Genomic DNA, 18,327 nt, shown 5'->3' on the forward strand with positions numbered 1-18,327 from the left:
AATGTTGCTGCAGTATATAGGAACACTATGATAAGTTGTCATTCGTCATAAACCAAAGTGACGGGGTGTATTTTGCCAAGCCATCATTCAGTGCAACATTCCTCTGTGTCAGAGAGTCTCCTTTAATTACTTCTTGCCTGGAGCTTTGGAATACAAAGCTTCTTCACCTCAAGCACAGCAGGGAAAAACTCTTCATGAATCCTCAGCCAGTCTGCACAGGAACAGCCCTATCTTTAAACCACACCAGGAGGAGTATGCTGAAAGGTCAGCTCTAGTAGCGAATGGTCAGATGGTCATCTTTTAGGGTCTGGGAGGTGAAATACCACCTGCAGCTTTCAGTAATTTATCTTCTGAAAGATATATTGCATGCCACTCGCCTTCTAAGTGCAACCCTCTTTCAATATTAGGATAATGGAAGGAAACAAATCACAACAGCTAACAAAAGCGAGCTTAAATTTAGGGCACTAACAGCACATACGCTTATTGGTTGAGGTTACTGTGCAGCCCTCACTGCTCGTAATTTGGGGCTGTGTCACACACTAAGAAATTGGACAGTGAACTGGACAGTTTTGACACTTCATTCCAAGTGTAGTGACTGTTGGTGTTCGCCCCGATAATCCTGATGTACTCGCATGATTCAGATCTGTTTCTAATCTGAAAAGACACTACATATGCGTTGCTCGTACTATTCTTTGGACAATATTTCAGAGATATTGCTGAGCACTTATCCTTTGCTGACTGCAGTAAAATTAGCCCATTTCATGGATTGGTCCAGTTGATGTCTCTGTTGAGAATGCTGTGATCATTGATCTGATTGCCCCTTTTCTAGTATCTCTAAACTAGTTGTCATGGTTTGGTAATTTAATAATTAATTTAGAAAATCTAGGACTTTTTAACCCTTTTTCCTCAGGCAGGACTGTTATGGTCATTCCAAAGTCCAGCGTATAGACCAAAGGTGACCAGGCCTTTGCCATTAGCACCTCTAACCTTTAAAACATCCTACCTGTGGAATTTATGCTGGCATCAATGCCACTTTTTTATATCTCCTCTTTAAAATCCTTTTAATCCTCTTTTATTTTTGCAATTTAGTCTAAGTGCTGTTTTATTATAAGGTAACTTTATTGTAGTTTATGTTCAACATTTTTTGCAAGCTTTTCTATCTTTGTTCTCCTTGTTTTATTTGCAAAATAATCTCCATCCACTGTTAACAGTGCATGCTAGTATTAAATTAGATGTATAGAAATTCCACTCCTCCTCCTCGCACACAATTATCAAAACAAAGAGCTTTGAACCATTGTTATCCGAGCCTCACCACGTAAAACTCAACATCAGACATTTTATCCCCCCCACAGCAAATCCTGTGCAAATAAGCAGAACTGAACAGTCAATATAACTGTAATTAAGTGTATTGTATGTTTTAAAAAAAAGTTTAAATATGCAGGAGTTCTGATCTAGTTATGGTTTTATAACTTTTACATGAAAACAAGACCAAGTCTGACAAATTACAGTACATGATAACTGTATGGCATTTTAATATGAGTTACTCCACAGTAATATACAGTTGATTGTACTTGAAGTGATTAAAACACCAAAGTCAGTAAACACACACAATGTTGTTTCACTGTTGCAAACATATCCCAGCAGCCTTCCCCTGCCCCGAGGGCAGAGCTGGAGTCTTGGCAAGGCTCCACAGGATCTGCCTCCTTTATAAAGGAGGAGTGAGTGTCTCGGGGTCTCTCACTCTCGGCTCCCCAGAATGACCGACCCTGCTGCTGCTGCAGAATCAATGAGCTAACGGGAGCTCTCTGTGCACTCTGGTCCTCCGCTGTTCCTGCTGCTTTTTCCAACTCTACATTTTGGGCTGCACTGACATACTAGATTTGCAGCACTTCCAAGGGAGGTTGGACTGTGAGTCAATGTGAGGGACATAGCTCAGTTATTTTAAAGATGTACTCCACTTACAAAACAAACTAATATTCAGCAATTGATTTTGACATTTAATGTTAAACTGTTGTACAGTTAAAAAATAACATATGGATGCACAATCTGATTAGATGCACAAACTACTATGGATTGTAACATTGATTGATTTTTAATTGTTATTGCTGTTTTTCTCCATAGTTGGGGCAAGGATGTTCCCCTACTTTACGTCAGTGCTGCTTGCCACAGCACTGACCAGTGTCTGGGCCCAAGACTCTTATGACGAGAGGAAAACTAACAAAAAATTCAGGACCAAACCTCTGGCTGCAAATATTCATGATGGACAAGGTAAGAATGACAAACTCTGTGAAACAAGATATTCTTTTTTCAGTCTTCAGAGCTCATCATATTGCTATGGTACTTTATTTAGTCTTAAAGCGTTTTATGTGTATGCTTTCTTTAATTTTGACTTATATATAAATGATTGCACAAATCTACTGTATACCTCCTCTGTGTGTAGACATAGATCAGTGAAAGGAATAAGGCTTATTAAATGTTATAATGGCAATGGAGAGTCCTTCATCTTGTTCTGTGTGCACACAGCCATCCTCGATGAGGACTGTAGCTTGGAGCTCTCCTTTCTGTTGGACAGTTCTGAGAGTGCTAAGGACAATCATGAGCAGGAAAAGCAGTTTGCTATGAACGTGGTGGAGAGACTCCAAGGGCTTCGGCTGCAAACCGGCCGCAGCTTGAGCTTGAGGGTGGCTCTGCTGCAGTACAGCAGTCATGTCATCACAGAGCAAACCTTCAGAGACTGGAGGGGCACAGAGAACTTCAAGACCCGGATAACTCCCATCGTCTACATCGGCCACGGCACCTACACCACCTACGCCATCACCAACATGACCAAGATCTACCTGGAGGAATCCAGTCAAGGCAGCATCAAAGTGGCCGTGCTGCTCACAGACGGTATTTCCCACCCGAGGAACCCTGACATTTTCTCTGCTGTTGCTGACGCTAAGAACCAGGGCATCAAATTCTTCACTTTGGGCATCACCCGTGCAGCCAACGAGCCAGCCAATGTAGCCCAGCTCCGTCTACTTGCCAGCTCTCCTGCCTCCAACTTCCTCCATAATTTGCAGGACGAAGACATTGTCAAAAAAATCGTCACTGAGATTGTGAGTATAATACCTTGTCTTTCAGCAGACAGCACTGAGAAAGAAAAGTGATGTATTTGCTTGGAATAAGCATCTATTGAGAGTTGACACATGGACAGGCTTGTTCAAGTATTTGTATAGAGATGGAATGATGACAATGCACTAGAGAAACAAATGAAAGAATGTGTGTGACAGCTCTGGATTTAAGCTTTTCTCCAGAGCATTTACACCAAAAAAAAAAAAAGTTTGACATCTGCATGTGGTCCAAGCATATCCCCTAAGATTTCAGTTTGTCTTAAATTCTCACATCACATTCCTTTCTAAGTAGAAACAACTAGGTTTAAACTGTGATTAAATGTTTGCAATTTATTAAGCTTTGACTCCTCTGTCACTAAATGTAACTCATCATTGAAGTATTCAGGAATCTGCCTTTTTATCAGTTTTTCTTTGTTCAGTTTTAAGAGTTGCTTGTGCTCCACTGAATGATTATAACACATCCACATCTCTAAACGATGAATGAACAAACCTGATAAGAGTCTGCAATATATTTCTACAATTCACTTCCTTTCAGATATTTATCAAGTTTGTTTGTTTTCTTTGCAGACTGGCTTGGCTGATGAAGGAGTAAGTATTATTACAATCAGATGCCCCCATTTACAGACATTTGACATTTAATAATGTGTAATTAAGTGAAGGTGCCCACTTTGACTGTATAGGATTACATTCATGACAGCCTAGCAAACATGTCTCTTCTTTTTGAAGTGCCCTCTGGCTCAGAGATGTGCTTGTGAGAAAGGAGAGAGGGGACCCAGCGGGCCTGCGGTGAGTATTTAGCCTCAAACTTTTCAAAATATCCCACAACCAAAGTAACAGTTTCCTTTTGAAGTGTCACAGTGGTTTGTCAGAAGGAGGGATTCCTGATATCTGGTGCAGAGAAATCTGACATGAGCCTGATATTCGGAGTATGGTAATTGTGCAGTTTTGAACAATTGGATAATTGCTTGCTTTTTCCCTGTCAGTATACCCTGCAGGCATTTGCACAAGCAGAGTAAGTGGATAGGTGGTCCTCTCCCACATTCTAAAAGCATACCTATGGCAACAGGGAAAGGAGAATAGACACTGCGGTCTGTTAATCCCAGAGAAATATGTTTGTTGTGGGCCCTGTCTCAGCTAGTTACTGTGCATTTCTCATGCAACATAAGATGTTCCCCATGGAAACCAGAGGCACCACATTTAGGTCTTCTCCCTTTTAAAACTGGACCTTTTGGCCGTCATAAATCTCACATACAACCCCTGCTGCCGCCAGGGTCAGTGAGACAGGGATATGGGATGAGGGACTGCAGTATGGAGAACCAGATATTACACATAATTTCTGTGTGATGCTAGAAGAAGACGATCCCAGCCCCTCTAGACACCCGCTTGCACTTTTAGACATATATGCAAACGTCCATTCAATCCCCTCTCCCTGTCGGATGTCAGACAGCACAGGTAATGTGAAGCTTTTCAGAAACACCGGCAGATAATCATGTTGCTGACAGACAGCTGTGTGGTCATTAACCAGGTGCTTTTTCCTCAGAGGGATTCTTCAAATTCTTACACTCAGACTAAGAGGCTCTCATAATTGCTCTCATTGGTTTAATGGTCACAAACTAGTGATTTCTGGTGGATAGCAACTGACACACACTGTCCAGGTGCATTTCAAGACAATGACCCCTGGCTCTGCGGACAAGACACCTCATGCCCACCTACGGCTTCAACTGTCATGCAGCCCTCAAATCCATAAGCACACATATAAGCCACATTCAGCCGTCGACCCAGTGACTTTTTTCCCCTCTGTCTGTCTCAAACAATGTCTGTCTAGAGAGGGAAAACTTGCACTTTGACTTTGCAAACAATGTACACTGACTGGAGAGGAAAAAAACTCAGGAGAAGAAATTAATCAATCAACGCGTATTTTGTTTCATTCTCCAGGGGAAGAAAGGTCGCTCCGGAGATGACGGAGCCCCAGGGCTTAAAGGGCAAAAGGTGTGTGTTTTTTAGATGGACATATGGACTATGATTTTCTTACCTTGCAAGCTCTTTCAGGAGTTATATAACCCTTTGTGATTGCTCCACATCTAAATTCTGTGTTTCAGTTTTGGAAGAAGTTGTCAGTCTTCCTGAGCTGGGTCGTCCAATATCTGTAAATTGTGAATTTTTAGCATTTGATGTTTTTAAAATATGCGTGGTAAATATTGTTGACTTGTCGTGATATACTAATCTGTTATTAATTATTTGTATATGGTTGATACATTATGGATAATTATATTGTTACAGTAGGGCACTCTGGTTAAATGGAGGAAGTTTCATTTTTTTTTCATTTTTATTTATTTTTTCTTCTAAACCTGTTTATACCTGTTCTGTGTGAAAGCACTAGTGTGTAGGATTTAGGACGATCTATTGGCAGAAACGTGATATATTGGTTGCAGTCTGCAACCTCACCCCTAGATGCCACTAAATCCTGCACACTGCTCCTTTTGGGGGGGGCTACAGTGGATAAACTGATTGATGTAATGAAATGGTGTAATCCTGTCATATCAGGGTGAAGCAGGATTAAGTGGACTACCTGGGCGAGAGGGTGCTGAGGTAAATGCTGCTATATATGACCAAAATAAAGAAAATATTCATTATTGTTACATTTGTTTGTTCACACATAATATTTCATTCATTTTAATTACAGGGAAAACCAGGTTACAAAGGAGAGAAGGTATGCAATTCAGGTTAATGACAATGACATTTTTTTTTTTTTCTTATTTTGCTGGACACAGTTTTGCAATACTTGTGATCTCTACACAGGGTGAGAGGGGGGAGTGTGGCACTCCTGGAATCAAAGGAGACAGGGTACGACAGCACTACTGACATTACACATACTAAATATATGTCTACAGTTTGGTCATACTGTATTTGATGTTATGGTCTTTCTCTTTCCTATGTGATGTGCTCCAGGGTCTTGAGGGTGCAGTCGGTACAAGAGGAGTTAGAGGTTTACAGGTTAGTAATAATTCATGTGTTTATAGAGCTTGTTTTTGATTGAAGACTTTATATTGTTTGGACAATCAGACCAAAGAGATCAGAGATGTTTTAACTTAGAATACTCAGCTATACTTAAAAGTACAGTGCAGGTAATTTCAGGTCACTACTCATTAACATCTGGATGTATATTAGCATGCCATTCTAGATTATTAGAAATACCCATTGGATCGCTGTATGCTATAAAATCCACTTAATAGCTGTAAAGATCACCACATTGTGCCAAACATTTCCTGCCTCTCCATTCAGAGTGATATACAAACATACATGCACATACACATCCCCATCTGTTTCTGGGTGTTTCATCATTAATGGCTGCATGATGTCTCTGCCCAGGGGTTACCAGGACCACATGGAGACATTGGACCAGAGGGCCCTCAGGGGAAGCAGGTCAGCCCCTTTTTTGAATAACTCTCACTTACCTTGTTGTGCACATCTGCTGTGACCTTTACATTTCCTTTTTATGATTAGTTTAAACAAGAGGTTGGAGTTTTACCACCGCAGTCTTAACCATATAGCAGAGAGGCCTGTTTGTCTGGTAATAGACACCTGTGTGAACATTTGGCAATGACCCAAAGTCTTCCCCATCATTACTGTTCTTCACTAGCATGGGGATGAACCATCCGCAAAAAATCTCACTGCAGGTTCTCCTAATGGCTCGTATCCTGTTTCTGAATACAGACGAGGAAGTGCCTACAGCACTGTCAGCTTCTCCAGCAAGATCTGCAGTTAATAACATACATGGAAAATCAGTGTGCCCCCAGTGTCTCGCCATGTGAACACATGTAGGTGGCATTTGCAAAGATTGACAGGAGTCTTGGTGGTCCCTGTGTGGTGTAATTTGTATTGGATATCAAAAAAAGACTCCTGTTAGACAAGCCTTTGTATGCGTATGTTGTTTATATATATTTCTAAGATAATTTAAGTCTGCCCCCCACTTCGCAGTCCTGATAATCAAATCAGTATGACTGGTACAAGGAATGATTACTCTTAAGCAAATCATTCAAAGTTAAATTCACATGAAATGCATTAAATGGGACATAGAAACTATAACATTCATTTAAAACAAGCTAAATGATTACGTCATATGTCAGGCTCCTTAATTTTGTTTTCCATTTTACCTTAAGATAAAAGCTACTTAAACCCCAAGCAAATAAGTAATCCAAACTTTGATATAGTGAATTGCCTCCAGCAGTTCTTTTATTTTATCATTTGGAGACACAGTTGTTTGGGGCTTCTTAAACTCTGAGACATTCCTGGAGCTTAAGTTTAGCTCATATTTGTCCTGACCTGCAGGAAGAGATGAAATATCACGCCCACTACCTCATTTACAGTAAACAAAACAGCTGAAGGATTTACAGCATCAAAGGAGCATCTTGTCTTCTGCATATGTGCGGGTCTGTGTATGTATACAATCAAGTCTAATTTTGAGTTAGGTAGTATTTTTCAGTGGTGCAACATAGTGTTTTTATACAGAGAGAAAAAATTAAGAGGTTAAAAAGATAAAATGATTTATAGGACAACACAAAATGAATGGTTCACTATTGATGCACTTTTAAGTTAGTTCATGGTTTAAGCTCTAGTGTGCACTGATGATAAGTGGTATAATGTTTGTGGTCACAGGGTGAACGTGGCCCGCTTGGCCCTCCAGGAATTCAGGGGGAAACTGGTATTGGACTTCCTGGACCAAAAGTAAGTCATGCTATAGATCATCCTGTGAATACTTTGTTCTTGGAGATTATTCTTGATTGTTTCATTGGTATCTACATTTCTTTGGGTTGCTGTTATTAAAACTAAGTTTGTATATCAATCTGCAGGGTGACATGGGGTTCCAGGGCAGACCAGGTCCTCCAGGTCCTCTAGGAGTGGGTGAACCTGGACTTCCTGTAAGTTCAGAAGAAACTGTCTGTGTTATGGAAAACTGTTGAGTGGTTTTCTGTCTGTGATATTTGTTTCAATTGTGATCTCTTGAGAAAGTCCATACAGGTACTTTGATCTGAACACTGTTTGGGTGACGTACTGTACACTCTGGCTTTTTTTAACAGGGACCTCAAGGACCACAAGGTGTTCAAGGGGAAAAAGGACCCCATGGTGAAGGGTTCCCTGGACCAAAGGTATGATTTCGAGTCTATCATTAGACTAAACTAAACTAATCAAAACAACGTTGTCAAGGTCAAATCTAGACCATTCTACACTGCTTTGCTTAGGTTCTCTGTAGGGTAAGCCAGTAAGAGACAAAAGATCTTTTTCAAAGAACAATAGAGCAAAGACCCCTCTATCCCCTGCACTGATGACTCTGATGTCACTTAGCCCCCGGTGAAGCTGTTCAGCTAACAGCTCAGGGGTAAATATGTGGAACTGCATCAAATGCACAGTGCTGCTGGAAATGCAATCAAGGCCTAAATTAATTAGAAAATATAAGTAAAGAAGTCTGTAAGTATCTAAAGGGAAAGAGCAGTGGGAATGACATGTAACAAAGGTCCCCAGCTGGAAGTGAATACATTCTTTGATTTTTGTCTGTGGCTTCAGGCAATTTGGCTTCAAGATCTGCTCATCTTGTAGGGGTTAATTCTCTTGAGTCATCTTGCCTGTGTTTACATCCGTGTTGCTCCTCTGCTAATTGCGTCAACTTGATATCAATATAAAATTAAGGGCTACAGATATAAGTGATGAGCAGAGCAGTTTATGAACTGATTCCTAGCATGTCTTTAAAAGCAATGTTATTTTATTGTTCCCTAATCCAAATTGGCCATTGCCCATAACTAACAGCTTTCATTTTCACCAAGTTCAAAACCTACTTGCACAAATATTGCATGAATCAGCTGTTTGACCCTAAGAGTACTGACACATAAGCTGCCAATGTGTGTAGCTGGCATTTCTAGTAGACATAATTCCCAGGCCTGAAATGAACATAAAAGCACACTGTGCTGACCTTCTTACTGATGTTTGAGAGTGTACGTTTCAGTCTAGTTGTACGTAACTGGGGCATTCTGCAGTTCATGGTCTGCATCTGTCAAAACCAGATCTCACTCTGTTTCCAACTCACTGACTCACAGCTCAGGTGTTCACTCAAGCGTTACTACTGACTCTGACGTTGATGTGTAAAGCCTGTGAAGACTGCATCTCTTTCCCCCATGCTGCAACATGCTGCACTATGAAACATATACTTTGCAAATGCTCCATCTCCAAAAGGAGATAGCTAGGATTCAACCAAGGGTTTAACATGACGTGTAAGAGCGGATGTAATAGTATGTGGCTTACAGTGTAAAATATGCAAGGAGATTATTAGAGACAGTCTTACTGTACAGCTGCAGAGAAAAAAAATCTAACTACAATGAAGTGAGATTATAATACTAAAGAGTAAAATACATTTTGTCAATACCCTCTCACGACAGAACTTGTGGGGAAAATCTGACGCTGGGAGGAGTATATTAATGAGGTTGTTGAGGATTCTCTGTAAATGAATCTAAGGTACACTTTTATTTGTTAAAGGAAGCGCTTGGAAAATGAACGCTGAAAATGTCCTAAAGCAACTACACATCTGTTTGACCTGTGCCAGACTTCCTGCCTGTTTTAAGTTTCACTCCTCTGCTGATTTCTACCTGTTGTAAAAGGGGATCTGTCAGAGGTGATCAAACCCTCTCTCCTCCACTCACACACATGAAGTTAATATGATCAAGCTTGCATGTCTGCATTTTAGATGTTGCTCATGCTTCTCATGCAAAGAATCATGCAGCCATAAAGGTGCTATGACAAAAGGAGAGAAAAAAAAAACAGTTTCATTCCTTGTGCATAGGATCAGTTTGTATCAATAACAAGAGGCTAACAGGAGCCAACATGCTCCTCTTCCATACTGTCTTCACTGAGAACAATGCAGATTTGGCTGTGACCCAATCTCAAGTGGTTGTGATGTAACTGACAAAGATGAACTGATTTTGTTCCTCAGGGCGAACGGGGGCTCCCAGGACCGAGGGGACCAAGGGGACAGCAGGGTGCAGGAATCAAAGGAGACAGGGTGGGTTATAAATGTATCATCTCACAAAGAGAATTCACTGCAGCATGTGTACAACAACGGCACTAATGAAATCCACAAAGGAGCCCAAATGCCCTCTAGGCTACAATTACAAAGATGGCTCCTTGGAACACCAGGCTAAAGCAAAGGGAGATCAGAGAGTCCTTTATTTAACAAGTTAATGTGTTAAAGGTAGTATGGAAGGCCTACACTATGTAGTGTAAATACTGTGTAACTAGTGGCTGATTCCAGTAAGTGATGGGTTGTAGTTTTTTGCATCTGATGGAAATATTTAAACCTATTGATCATGATGTATTCAACCATCTGGGAGATTGATGTCATTACAGTTGTTTACTGCAGCTCTGGGTATTTCTGATCTGCCAAAATGAATGGCCTCTGTGCATAGGTAACTGTTGAGTGAGGTACCTGAAGTACAGTTCTGGTATAAGTTATATTGAGGACTCAAAAGCAGGATGCAGTGCATGTAAGGTAGAAAGGCAGCAAACCTGATCGTTGTTCATAAACAAGGTCAGCAGCAGGTAAACAGTCAGTGAAGGCACACAAGTCCAAAAAAAGGGAGCAGACGGGAAGAAAAAAAACAAGGAAACAGGCAGAGGTCATTAGCAGGGAGGCAAACAGAACTGAGGCTGGAGTGATATAAGGCACAATGCAAGATCTGAGGGGCAGGAGTGCACTGAGACTGTATATTCAGTGTCAGGAATATACAGTCTGTTCTGTCATGAAGATTCTGTTGCTACATATTAAATATATGGGACTCATACCTGTATTGACTTGTCTATGCTGTTTTACTTTCAGGGTGACTTGGGGCCTCCAGGTCTTCCAGGGCCAATTGGACTGACTGGATTGGGCATACAGGGAGAAAAGGTCAGCAGACTATTGTTGTCTAAATATTAAGAAAGTCCTGTATCTCACTTCTCTGTCGCACTCCATGTCACATACAGATGCAATAATAGCACATCCTGCATTGATTATTGCACAGGGAATTGAGGGTCCAAGAGGTCCACCAGGTGTCAGAGGACTCTCAGGAGAAGGTTTACCTGGACCTAAGGTTTGTTTAAACAGCTGTGAAATTCAAGATTGCATGTGTTTGTATGGTCAGAGAGAGCTGGCACAGTTTATCACCCCTTACAGACTAAGAGTTTGATTCCAGGTCACTCTAGATTTACAATTTTCATGCTGGAGTATAATTGATTTTATGCGAAGATTTAATGTAATCATATGACAGTTTGTTAGTTTTTACTGTATAATATCCTGTTCATAATAACAATGTCTAGCTAAACAATGTGTATCTGTTCGAACAGCACATCAAACAAGTTCAGAACAAAATATCAAATAAATTAATAACATCAGTGAAAAGTATGTACGTAGTAAAGTTATTAGAGAACCAACCTATTTCTATTTCTAGGGAGACCAAGGATTACCAGGAGAGCAGGGAGCAACAGGAGAGAGAGGCATTGGTGAGCCTGGTCCAAAGGTAAACCAACTCATGTCTTCAACCGAATAACTCAGTTTAATTGTAGTCTGTATTATCAGTGCCAATGTCCTGAATCCATCAAAAATCCAACAATACTATTGTGCCCTTACAGGGAGAGCCTGGAGCAGCTGGTCTGGGTGGCCTGCCTGGTCTTCCAGGAGAGGATGGAGCTCCAGGGCAGAAGGTACAGTACATTATGTCAACTCTGTGGAAAACCTCTACTGTGTAACCCAATTTCCTCTTAGAATCTGAACCATACCTTCCTTTCCTTTGTCCACTGACTTACAAGGAAAAAATACTAGATTATTTCCAGAGTTCTTTGTCACAGCTGAGGAGTTAAAAGGATTGTTTATTTGTCTCATTTACCTTTCCTCTCTTAGGGTGAGCCTGGTTTACCTGGTTTAAGAGGTCCTGAGGGAGCACAAGGGATTGGCATTCAAGGGGAGAAGGTATGCTTTAAATTATATCCTCATGTTGTTCATTTTTTTATCAGATCAAATGTTAATAAGATGATGTATGGCTGTACTTCCACCCAGGGTGACCAGGGTCTGAGGGGCATCCGTGGGTTACATGGGCCTCCAGGGATTTCAGGACCCTCAGGACCAAAGGTAAGAATTAATGGAGCATTTTATTGTGGTGTGATGGCTTCCGTGATGAACTAGAAAAAAAGCTCCCATTCCCAACCTCATTCCATTTATTCCATAATGAATATGTTGCTGTCAAAGATTTATGCCGCACTAACACAACCTTTTGAATAGAGCCAAAAAACAAGTCCTCTACAGGTTTTTGGCAGCTATAGTATTGTTATAATAGAGTAGAGCATGAAATGGATCTTAAGTCTCTTGCTCACTCTTACTTGCCAGGGCGAACGTGGGATACCAGGCCAGCAGGGCATGCCAGGGCAGCCAGGACGGTCTATATCAGGTCCAAAGGTAAATAAATAAAAACATATCATCAATCTTGGCAGGTAGACAAGTAGCACACTACCAGAAGAACTGCCAGATCGAGTCTGTGATGTAATACTTGAAAACATTGTTGCTACTTTATTGTCCTGTGTCCAGGGGGATTTAGGTCCCAATGGGCCCCCTGGTCCTGTTGGGGAAACAGGCCACGGACTACCTGGTCCAAAGGTAAACACTGCCACTTTTATTTTAGAGTGTTTTTAGATTGCCAAAAGACATATTTGTGTGGATTGCATCATGTTGTTGGTCTTCATCACTGAATTTTGTTTAACCAGGGTGATCGTGGTCATCCAGGTTCACCAGGTCCACTTGGTCCGAAGGGTGAAGGCTTTCCTGGCCCAGTGGTTTGTATCACCAGCTAATAAAGTACAAATGCTTACATTTTGTAGCTAGTAAAATCCTATGCAAGCAGGCACAGTCTGAACAAATGTATGCACTTTGTTTAGGGTCCTCCAGGCTTGCCAGGTTTACCGGGAGAACCAGGCCCAGAGGGAATAGGAATTCCTGGCCCTAAGGTCGGTGTCTACATGTTTTTTGGACGTTTGATTGTGTGTTTGTGTATGGAGAGTGTATGTGTGCGTGATGCTCACAATCCATGTCATGTCTGTTCCAGGGTGACATTGGCTTCAGAGGATTGCCAGGTTTGCCCGGCCCACCTGGAGAGGGCTTACAAGGATCACCAGTAAGAAACATTATCTTATCTTACCACACAGCTTGAGCTAATTATAGTTAATAATAAAAATCTGAATCACAGCTAATAACTGAACAAATTAACTTTTAGCAATATATAGATTGTACTACACATGTATCCGATCATTTACTAAATAAAGGAGGTTGTTTGATTCCTCTCTTAAACTAGTGGTCTGATTACTTCTAAACATTTGTTTTAAGGGTGGTGTTGGGAGACCAGGACCTCCTGGTCCAAATGGTCCTCAAGGAGAAGGTATTCAAGGCCCAAAGGTAACTGTTACCACTTGGTAGAAATGCAAGATCTTCATAATTAGGCTTAATTCACATTTGTACTTTCTTGTCCACAGCAAGTAAGAGTGAAGCAATATGATGTAATTAATTTGTGCTGACATGTTGCACAGTACAGAACTGCCTGACAAACTAGCTGCAGGACAAATCATAACAATAATTTATGATCTTTCAAGAGTTTGGATGCATCTCCTGTGTGCTTCAAGTAAAAGTAGAGTATAATTTCAGGGAGAGCCAGGATCTCAAGGTATGACCGGGCCTAGAGGGCCTCAAGGAGACGGCTTTCCTGGTGCTAAGGTGAGGCATTTAGATGTAGTTCTCAAACATTTTTCACATGATTCGTGATTAACTGGTCTCTGACTGATGATATACTCTCTCCTTGCTACAGGGTGATCGTGGATTACAGGGCGAGAGGGGAATGAAAGGTACAAAAGGAGACATGGGAGATCCTGGAGTCCCTGGTGAAGCAGTAAGTAAAACGTCAATAATCAACCTGCCAATGTCAAGTCTCACAAACACAACCTGAATCTACATTGGGAAAATCCAATTAAAATGGCAAAATGTGGGAGCTGTTATTCAGTGGAGAATGTCATCTTACAATGGCATTTTCAATTCCATCTCCTCGTAAAAAGTATTGTCAGGCAGAGTTAGTAAATTGAGAAATAAAAGTTTCTCCTTGATACTTCTCATAATCTAGAGAAGTAAGTTGAAAGAAGTGTGTGTAGAGTATATGTGTAGCAAGTGTTTGATACATTAGTAATAAAAAGTGACAATATTTTCAACTTTTCTCGAATCCCAGGGGAGGCCAGGAGCAAAAGGAGAAACAGGCCTCACAGTAAGTTTCTCAGTTCAACAAATGGATGACCATTCAGCAAAGTGTTGTCATATTATACTAATTTAAACTTTCCATATTTTTCAGAGAGAAGACATTATTAAGCTGATCAAAGAAATCTGTGGTAAGTCAAATCTAGTTTATTAGTATAACCTTGAAGAAGCTGGTACTTTTCTCATTAACTGCTTTTGATAGTATAGGTATACTATCATCAAATTTTATTAGTTTGGTCCAAGTTCTGGCAGCAGTATATTGTATAAACTACAAATTTACATTTTTATTTATTTATTTATTTATTTTTTGCCATGCTGGGCCGTGATGGATGGCAATGTTGGTCCGTCTGTTGGTCCACCATTTAGGTCCAGATTAAGTCATCTTAACCACTGGATCAGTTACCGTGCAATTGTGTACAGACATTCATGGGCCCCAGAGGATCAACCATATTAACTTAAGTGATCCCCTGACTTTTCCCTTTGCCACCAGTAATTTTGTTTATTACCAAACTAATGACATTCCCATCAGCCTCAGCTGTACTTTATTTTGTACTAATTAGATCATTCCAGCAGGCAAACAAGCTCATCTAAGATTGTAAACCTTGTCATTTTGGGCATGTTGACATTAGCATTTAGCTCAAAGCATCCTTGTGTCAAAATACATCCTTTAAGAGCTTTTTGTGTGGCTGTAAATCTAGCATTAGGTAAACCAGAGTACTGGAAATTCCAGTAGTTCTCTTTCTACAAAAATACACACCTTTTGAACAAATGGTAAAACCTTATGTACCTTATTGCTTTCAGGATGTGGCATCAAGTGCAAGGAAAGGCCCATGGAACTTGTGTTTGTCATCGACAGCTCAGAAAGTGTCGGCCCTGAGAACTTTGAAATCATCAAAGACTTTGTCACACGGCTGGTGGACCGGACCACAGTTGGTCGCAATGCCACCAGAATCGGACTGGTTCTCTACAGTCTGGATGTCCATTTGGAGTTCAACTTGGTTCGGTACATGAACAAACAGGACGTCAAGCAGGCAATCAGAAAAATGCCTTACATGGGTGAGGGTACTTACACTGGCACTGCCATCCGAAAGGCCACACAGGAGGCTTTCTTCAGCGCTCGGCCTGGAGTCAGAAAAGTAGCCATCGTAATCACTGACGGTCAGACCGACAAACGAGAGCCCGTCAAACTTGACATAGCTGTGAGGGAGGCTCATGCTGCAAACATTGAGATGTACGCCCTGGGGATTGTCAATTCGTCTGATCCTACCCAGACTGAGTTCCTGCGAGAACTCAACCTCATTGCCTCTGACCCCGACAGTGAACACATGTACCTTATTGATGACTTCAACACACTACCAGGTGACAATCACAGTCAGATGCTGTAAATACGAGGCCTTCAACAGCGTGTTCATGAAAATATACAGCTAATTGTTATCAGCTGACAGGTTGTCAAGTGCCTAAAATTAACAAATTTCCTGATTTCCTTTTTTCAGCACTGGAGTCTAAACTCGTCAGTCAGTTCTGTGAAGATGAAAATGGCGCACTTATTTACAATCGCATCACAAATGGACACTGGAACGGCAACAATGGGAATGGTATTAATGGGAACAATGGACATGGAGAGAATACCAATGGATATAATGGCTACGGTAATAATGGTTATGCTTATGATTATGGAAAAAATGGATATGGGAACAGCGGGAATGGTTACAATTACCAAGAGGAGATCCAAAATCAGAGACGCACCAACAGCCGAGGCCGTGGAGACACTTTCACACTGCCCATCAGTGCTGATCCTCTCCCGATTCAGGTCTTTGCTAAAATCCATTCTGTGCTGTTTTACTGAAAATATACAATTTTCTCTACTGATGGTCCAAATTCATCACCTCACTGATAAATTTTTATGTTGTCATCTTACTCCAGGTGGTGGAAGATGATGATGGTGAAGATTTAGACATCAGAGCACACATGCGGGGCGGTAGCACTGTGGCTGTAGTTAACAAAACATCATCGCCTGTGAGAGAAAGCTCCGTCTCCAGTGAGGCAGTCATATCATCTTCATCCTCAGCCTCATCTGCAACATCATCGTCAACACTGGGTTCAGTTTCATCCTTAAACTCTAATCAGGTGCAACCGGTGGTGAATCCAGTCCCACCTGGAGGTGAGTGCTGCCCTCCTGCTCAATAGTAGTGTGGACTGCAGTATGGATTTAGGACACGCTGCTATTCTCATTGAGTACATAAATATTCTTTGGAAAATGTGCGTCTCACTCAATATTTCTCCTTCAGAGGCCCCTCTTCTTGATCCCCGCTGTAAGCTCAACCTGGACCAAGGCAGCTGCCGAGACTATAGCATCCGCTGGTACTATGACAAGCAGGCCAACGCCTGTGCACAGTTTTGGTATGGAGGCTGTGGTGGAAATGACAACCGTTACGAAACAGAAGATGAATGCAAGAAGACTTGTGTTCTGTTCAGAACAGGTATGTTTTGGAGATTTTTTTTAAAGCAAATATTCATTTTCATTTTATTATTCTTTTCTGATTATTTTATTTTCCTTTCTCCAGCTGAATAAAAGAAGTGGATCAGAAAGTGGACGTTTCTACTCTACCATGTGCTAATTTGTTGTTTTAATGTGATTCAGTCTGTCACTTGTGTTCAGAAAATTTTATGCACTTTTCTAACACTTTTGTCCTCATGCTAATGCCTTTTTTTTTGGTCAAATAGCAAAGCCATGTTATATAGTCAAACTGCCAAAATGAGTGACTTATAACTTCTACAAAATTGACTATATTACCTCAAAGACATGGTGTTGTGCTTAGTAGACCAGAATAAATCCTTAATTCAGGGTTTAAATGTCCTGGGTCTAAACTGTCACCATCAGGGAATTTATGACAATTAAAAATGAATTCACCTATAGATCATTTACAGTATAGATCTTATACCTTTTTGAGCCATGTGCGTTACATACACTGAATATATTTCTAGCAAGACAGCAATAGTGAGATGTTTGTTTACGTTGTGTTGATAGCATTTGCTGAAATATGCTCTGAGTACTTTTGTGTACAGTCTGTCTGTTACAATGCGTCCTTTCAGGTTATACCTGGCAGCTGTAATAAAGGGCCATGTCTGTGTGGGTCTGCTGTGAATGTCACCTCGTGATGAAGATTTAGGCATTCTGCAATCTATCCATTAAAGGCCTGTCTATTTTTGCAGTGTGTGTATATCTGAATATGTTTTGTATGTTTTTGTAATAATAAAATATAAAATAATGGTGGTTACCCGTTTTGTTTTATTTTGTGCTTATTAAGCAAAGTAACCAGTATCACTATTACCATTGTAACCATCATCTATGTCCACCCTTCTTTGTGTCTCTATTAATAACAGAGGATACAGTCAGTGTCATAAAAGTTTTCTTGGTCATTAGTGTTAAATATTGATAGGTTTTAACTGCCATCAAAAGCTATAGGACACTATTTCAGCTTTTTAGTTTAAATTAGTGTAATGTCATTGGAAATGCAGCACCTAGAATAATACAGAAACTATTGAAAATGTTTTTTGTTCTTAATTGTGAAAAGTACCGTTATCTAACTTTATTTTCTTTCTAATGCAAAGCACATTGAGTTCTCCCCCTGGGCGTGAATTGTGCTATATAAATTAAGTACATCATACCTTACTCTGTCCATGTGTTTGCAACATCTTAATTGGTAGGTCTTTCCGGCGAACCTGCCTTTAATAAAACACTAATTAGGAGCCCCATTGGGCTTTAATAGTTTGCAACACTTCAGGGCATTCCTCTCCACAGTCACGATGGAGAAAAAAAGGCAGCATATTTTATTTTTAATTTTATAGATTACTATTATTTGATAGACAGATGTTTCTCAAAGCAAATGCCAAAAAAACTTATGGCCA

General features: G+C 40.7%; 1 protein-coding gene across 1 annotated transcript; it reads left to right on the forward strand.

Annotated features, from left to right (window-relative positions):
- Positions 1-2,132: 2,132 nt before the first annotated feature.
- Positions 2,133-17,568, forward strand: LOC111218602 (collagen alpha-1(XXVIII) chain-like). Its single transcript, XM_022740972.1, has 35 exons — positions 2,133-2,268; positions 2,524-3,098; positions 3,681-3,701; positions 3,840-3,899; positions 5,049-5,102; positions 5,658-5,702; positions 5,797-5,823; positions 5,913-5,957; positions 6,063-6,107; positions 6,483-6,536; positions 7,770-7,838; positions 7,964-8,032; positions 8,192-8,260; positions 10,093-10,161; positions 10,975-11,043; positions 11,159-11,227; positions 11,585-11,653; positions 11,766-11,837; positions 12,034-12,102; positions 12,190-12,261; positions 12,517-12,585; positions 12,715-12,783; positions 12,891-12,959; positions 13,062-13,130; positions 13,229-13,297; positions 13,507-13,575; positions 13,822-13,890; positions 13,982-14,062; positions 14,393-14,428; positions 14,513-14,549; positions 15,220-15,777; positions 15,912-16,228; positions 16,342-16,579; positions 16,707-16,898; positions 16,983-17,568. The coding sequence occupies exons 1-35, from the start codon at positions 2,133-2,135 to the stop codon at positions 16,988-16,990; spliced, it is 3,708 nt and encodes a 1,235-aa protein (XP_022596693.1). The 3' UTR covers positions 16,991-17,568.
- The last annotated feature ends 759 nt before the right edge of the window (positions 17,569-18,327 follow it).

Source organism: Seriola dumerili, unplaced genomic scaffold, assembly GCF_002260705.1.
Source record: "Seriola dumerili isolate Sdu_G_001 unplaced genomic scaffold, Sdu_1.0 BDQW01000052.1, whole genome shotgun sequence".
NCBI classification, from domain to species: Eukaryota; Metazoa; Chordata; class Actinopteri; order Carangiformes; family Carangidae; genus Seriola; species Seriola dumerili.